Here is a 6864-nt window from a genome sequence, read left to right on the forward strand (position 1 = left end):
ATGCAGGACTTCTTGCAATGTAAGCAATAGCTTGTGCAGAGCCAAAAAGTGTTGTAAAGTACTCAAGCGCCAATTGTGAAAAAAAACAAAAACATTTGATCACAGTGACAAACCGGTAGATTAATAACATTTGATCATTGGGACAAACATTGACATACATCATACCTCTGTGAATATTTCCTACATAAAACTACAACGAATAATAATGCTACTCTGTCTAACCTATCTGCCCATGGTGAATAGTTATTGAAACTATTCACCGGCAACATTCGATTTCACTCGTTTTTAAACTTGGAACACATCTGACGTTATCCCATCGCTACATCAAATTCAAATTCTGATAACTTGAATTTGTCTATCATCAAGAAATTCTGCATCGCTGATAAATGAAGTTTTCTTTAGTATTATAAAATACCTTTTCATCGACTATTTGGACAATAGAAAGTTTATTGTTCCCCTGGACAGCAACTATTTCCATCAGCCTTGCCTTGTGAAATAGTTGTCATCTTGGGGGACATTAACTTACTATTGTCCAAATAGTAATTAAATAGATCTGTTTATAACCTAATCTAAGGGATTTTGTTGTTTTATTACAAATTAAATATTTGCGTCTATTTTGAACTGCCGGTCAATAGACTGTGATCTATTAGGCCGCCGGTCAATAGACTTTGATCTATTGGACCACCGTTCAATAGACTGTGATCTATTGGACCGCGGGTCAATAGACTGCAATCTATTTGACCACCGGTCAATAGACTGTGATCCTGCAACATATATCAGAAGGCGTGTATGTTATAATGTTACATCCGTTCTCAGGGAATGTATACTCCTTTACATAGACGCTGTTTTTAGTACTTGGTGAAACCAAATTCAATGTTATCAAAATGGAGTATCAAATAAAGCCTCATATAAGGTAAAATACTATTTTTAAAAAATCAAATGGGTTGAAGACTCCTCCTTCTTTGTGTAAACTAATATTAAAATGAGATGCCGTAATGCATGCAACAGGTTTGGTGCATGTAAAAGATGAAAAAAAAATCTTAGTATATTACATAATGGCACGAAAACCATCTGCAATATGCAGATTGTAAACCCCGAACTAAAAAACGAATTAGGTAATAAAACAATTATTTAATGCTTGAACAGTCAATAGACCAGAATTTTTTCCCTTGGTGCAGGGAACAGCTCAATATGATCTATTGCCCTCGGCCGTTGGCCTCTGGCAATAGATCATACTGAGCTGTTCCCTGCACCTCGGGAAAAATATTCTTGTCTATTGACTGCTCAAGCATTAAATAATTGTAAAATATATTATAAATAGATTGACAGCATTTGATTCCTGGGACAAACATTGACATATATCAATAGATAAACAACATTTGATAGCAATGACAAACATCAACATACAGGTAAATATCAATATCTTTAACTCTTTTCCCCTTAGAGGTTTCTATCCTTTAACCCTTAATGACGCGTTTTGACGACCCTGGTCATATCCTTAATGACGACTTTTGACGCACCCTATATACAGCTCTTCATTAGACCCCTCAACACCTGTTGTTTATTATAAACATTGACTGGTATACACCTGGCCATGTATACGGATGGTTGTTCACTCATTCTAAATAAAGATATCACGTGATTTACCTGTGTATGGTGGCGTGATGCATTACTACAATAAACAAAGATGGCGGACTACGATGCGGACATCGCACATGTTTTCACTTTTTGTTTATAATCAAGTTTAGAGGCAGAATTTTCTAGATTTATTGGTAGCGAGATTAAAAGATGAAAGCCAGATGTCAAATTCATGCAAAATTTTGTGCAAAAATCTGTGTAGTTACAGAAAACGGAACACAAGGTGTGCATTACCTGCAACCCCTAAATACACGAATATACCGGTAAATTTGTATTTTTTCAAAAAGTTTTATTTAGTTAACATGCGAGATTTATCAAATCCTCTTACACCATTTATCATGTTTATTGAAAAAAAAAACGTAAATATAAGTCTGAAAACGATAGACATGAATTGAAAAGTCAGCCACAGGTACATTTAATTATTTACGATCAAAAAACGAATTCCACGATGATAATGGAATCTTTCTATAAAAATTATTAAATAATTATTTGTAATACATACATTTTTAAATATGTTTATCAAGTATCTGTTGTGAAATTATTCTTAATAAAACTTTAATGTAGAACACTCAGTTTTATTTTCATATACCTGTTAGCACCTGGTTTGCTTTATTAGTGTCTTAAATTTTTTTTTTTTCAATGAATATTAAAATTTTAATTTATTACAAATCCATTGATATATAATTGTCTATGTGTTTGATTTGCTAAGACCTGTAATAAGTCTATTCAAAAACACACACCAGCTGTTTTCAGTTCATCTGAAAACAGTCTAAGGGTAGCCCAGGGTAGAGTGTTAAGGATATGGCCTATGCGTCAAAAGGTGGCATTAAGGGGTAAAGAGTTAACATGGGATATCTTAAATACACCGCTTATGTCGAAGTTGGCCGCTGGTCCAGCCGTTTTCTCTATATATATGATTTTAAAAACTCCTGATATCTCGCATACGGTAATATCTCAAATACCCAACTTATGTCGAAGAAGTTTTACGGTCCTAATAACATACTTTACCTGGGTTATCTCAAAGTGAAGTCAATTTTCCAGTCTACTAATCACACACATGTCATTTCCTCGTTATTCTTGCCAATTCAAACCTTTTTTTAACAAACAAGTTCACAGCCATCCAAATAAGTGCAGCGTTACCATTATCATGATTATCTTATTTAATAACACAAGCCATATAATCGATATCAATGCATAGAGTCTGGCATTGCCAGTGAAAACCAATACCGGTATTTGATTTTATTATATCCTGATATAAATAAGCAAGGATAAACTGCAATATACCGATTTACCGGGAATTATTGCACACCCCTATCTATGCATGATCAAAGTTAACTTTAACTAAACAATTAATAAACAAAAAATCTATTTCATAATAAATATTTAATCATGTTAAATTACCAGTGCGCTGATTTAAATCTAATGAATTTCATTTTTTATGAGAAAAAAAAATCAAACAATTTAGCAATTTGTCTTCGGCTATAAAAGGAGGTACTGATTTCTGTACATCATTCAAGAAGATAATCATCAGAAGATATATCGATGAGTGCACAACTCCGTGCAGCTCTTCTAGTACAGAGTTCCCTCCTCACGCTCCTCAATGACTGCGCCAGTGATCGTAATATGAATTGATGACTGTCACAGTCTTATGCCGTAATATCGTCATGTTTGAATACAACGTTTTCATACTGCATACACAACATTTAATTGTAACGTTTTATTTTATTTGTTTTTAAAGTGCATGTGCAATGTCTATAAATAAAACATTGTTTCAATATTCCGTCTTTTTTATTTCCACTCATACCGATTCTTAACTTATAGTGCATATAGGAATTCTTGTGTCATCATGTCAGGACTTAGTCTCGTTCAACCAGACGCGCGTCTGTCTCCGTAAATCTCTAACGAGCAGAGATTTACGAAAACAGACCAGTGTCTGGTTGAACAAGACTATTCAGGATTAAAACGCTAATGGAGTCAAGTATTTCAACTTCAGATATCTCCAACACTCAGATATCTGTAAGTTTTTCCATGGTCACCCGAACTTTGAGATATCGATATTTTCTTGTATATCAAAAGATCAACAACAATTGATACCAATGACTAATAATGGCATATATCTAAAGATCAACAACATTTGATCCCTTGGACAAACATTGACATATCAATATATTCACCTGGTCCATCAGCCTGCTAAATACTTTCTCCTCCGCATCAGTCACCTGGACACACGGCAGAAAGGAATGGCAAATTATCTTCAGTATTCCTGGAAATAAAGAGAACTCAGCTGATGGACTTGTCTATTGCAGGCAGGGTTTGTAGATAAACACTTGATACAGAAACACAGAAGAATACAGTGACTGTATTTTTTAAAGGAGATTAAGAAAAAAGTCTCAATGTCTGTCTCCAATTCTTTAAATACTACATTTTTAGGAATCTATTCAACATGTTCAATACACTTTTTAGGAATTCATTCAAATCATATGCCCATACATCAGAACCTTAGGCCTTTTATTTCTTTTTATGTAGTTTTACAGATCTGTCGGACCAATTTTTTGGGGAAATCTGAAAAAAAAATATGAAATTTTTCTTCTTTTTACATTCCCACCTAAAAATTTTCTTGTTATCAAAAAAAAAAGGGTAGAGATACCTAAAATCTAATCACTGCAGTCATAGAAACATTTTTTCTGCATCATAAATATAGTAATTTATGCAGCATCAAAAATGTAGTAATTTATGCAACATCATAAATATATTAATTTATGCAGTGTCATAAATATAGTAATTTATGCAGCATCATAAATATAGTCATTTATGCGACATCATAAATATAGCAATTTATGTGGCATCATAAAAATAGTAATTTACGGTATGCGGCATCATTAATATAGTAATTTATGCGGCATCATAAATATAGTAATTTATGCGTAGGCCTGTTGACACTAAGAAGGGTTTGGCCATAACATTCATTTCAACCAAAGCAAGCCCTGACAATCAAGTCCAAGGACTTGATCACACGTGTGGTTCACTACTTTACCCTGAGGGCAATCAATTTTGAAAGATGTAGATTCATCTTGACCATAAAGGAGGGTTTGAGGTGTTAAGCCCCCATCAAAACTCCTTAATACTGTGCAGGTGAAATTAATAACTTTATTATAAAAATACTTGACTAACAAGTGAAAAGCTGTCAATGTGACAGCAAACCGGGTTTTCTTTTATGTGAACTGTATCCATAATCCATGTCAACCTGTTTCCAGTGAAATGGAGTACCCTATATGCAACATTTTCCCCAAATATGACTAAGTTCAAAAGCTAGTATTATTTTCATAAATTATTGGAAATCAAAATCCTAGCAATATGCACACCTCTGATGTATGTACAATTGATCTGCAAAAGAACAACTTCCTATCTTGAAAATTGTAGGAGGAGTTATCCGTACAATGAGGGTACCCTATATGCAATATTTTGCCAAAAAATGACTAAGTTCAAAAGCTGGTATTTTTTCGATAAATTATCGCAAATCAAAATCCTAGCAATATGCACACCTCTGATATATGTACAATTGATCTGCAAAAGAACAACTTCCTATCTTGAAAACTGTAGGAGGAGTTATCCGTACAATGAGGGTACCCTTTTGGCAGCTGCCCGGCCGCCTTTTTTACCATTTTAATAACCGGTTTTTACCGTTGGAAAACCCGGTTAAAAATTGGACCAAAAGGATTTTCTCTTTTCATTCCCCTTATAAATTACATACCAATTTGTTCTTGAATCACATCAAGTTCTTGAAAACATTCCTGAGATTTTTGATTAAGGAAAAGTAAAAGAGCATAAAACGCAAATACATTGTAACGGTCAACAACCCAGTTATGGAAGGTATGATAACTGAGTAACTTTAGAAGATGTGACCAAAATACAGTTCCTGCCAACAAGCATTTGAACACATACCCGTGAAAACACTAACTCACTTTGAAACTAATGTCTGGGTAGGGCGGGGGTAGGGCTGTGCCTAGATTGACATAAAACTAAAGGATACTATGAATTAGGGTAGAGCGGTGTCTAATTTAGGGGGGGTGTCTAAGATTGACATACAACCAAAGGATACAATGAGTCTGGGTAGGGCCGTGTCTAGATTTTCCTGACACTTTGTGGAGTCCCACCCGACCACGGTCTCCAGGAAGCCGGACTGCGATTGTGACATGGTAACTGAAAAATAGACGTCAAATTAGCAGTCATATATAGACGATGTTACATGTCTTGTGTAATCCTGGTAGACATTCGTCTCAGCTTGATAGATACAGTCAAACTTTTTTATCTCGAACTCGATGGGACTGTTTAAAAAGAGATATCAGAGTAATCGAGATATTGAGGGTAAAATACTTAAAAATAAGTGGTTGGGACTTAAAATCACTTCGACATATCCACTGTATTCAAGATATCAGTGTTCAAGATATCAAAGTTCAACTGTATTTGTATCTTTGCCTTCACCAAATTATAGGACAGACAAAATCTACACCTTTTAGCCTATTGATGTACATTAACAATAACTTACTTACTTTAACCTACTTTTTATCATAAATCTAATAATAATTTTTTACCAGAAAGATGTATATAAAAAAACCCCAGATCTATTTAACAATAGTTGGACAATATTTTGACAATAGTAAGTTAGTTTCCCCCAAGATGACAACTATTCACAAGGCAAGGCTGATGGAAATAGTTGCTGTCCAGGGGAACAATAAACTTGCTATTGTGAGTATTGTCCATAGTCAAAATATCAAGTTGATCAAGACAAATCTCCACCTGGTTCAAATGTAGAAACAATACTAAAGAAGAAAATACAAAGAGGCTGATAGGATGTGTTTCTTTTTTACTTAGATTCTTTACAATTATATTATTATGGATAAGGATGGAAATAATAAATTTTACATCTATCAGCATTGTACAATGGTGTAATCTAATTCAGGTCGGGTTAGGCTATCATGGGCTATACTCGATTTAACATAAACGATCAGATACGAGCTATCAAGTTTTTATTTCTGTAAAAAGATTATAAAAAATCAAAGAAATACTTGTGGGAATAGATAAAAAAAACCCGTTTGTATCTACACCTGAATAATCAGTTTCGCTTGAATTTGTGTGGTTGAAGTTGGCGCGCAGACATTTTCAGCTCGCTGGTCTTCTATGTTTACGTTTTCAACTTCCGGTATAATTCACTTTTTATAAAAGGGG

General features: G+C 34.1%; 1 protein-coding gene across 4 annotated transcripts in view; it reads right to left on the bottom strand.

Annotated features, from left to right (window-relative positions):
• The window catches only part of LOC128193006 (uncharacterized protein C1orf112-like), a 73514-nt gene extending 66680 nt beyond the window's left edge, over positions 1-6834 (bottom strand). For all 4 annotated transcript variants that reach the window (XM_052866166.1, XM_052866167.1, XM_052866164.1 and 1 more), the window contains exons 1-4: positions 6744-6834; positions 5738-5838; positions 5390-5429; positions 3813-3901 (exon numbers count right to left, since the gene is read on the bottom strand). In XM_052866166.1, coding sequence (XP_052722126.1) covers positions 3813-3901; positions 5390-5429; positions 5738-5833 — 225 coding nt within the window. In that variant the 5' untranslated portion in view covers positions 5834-5838; positions 6744-6834. The remainder of the gene's footprint in view (positions 1-3812; positions 3902-5389; positions 5430-5737; positions 5839-6743) is intronic.
• Between the last annotated feature and the right edge of the window lie 30 nt (positions 6835-6864).

Source organism: Crassostrea angulata, chromosome 7, assembly GCF_025612915.1.
Source record: "Crassostrea angulata isolate pt1a10 chromosome 7, ASM2561291v2, whole genome shotgun sequence".
Taxonomy (NCBI): Eukaryota; Metazoa; Mollusca; class Bivalvia; order Ostreida; family Ostreidae; genus Magallana; species Magallana angulata.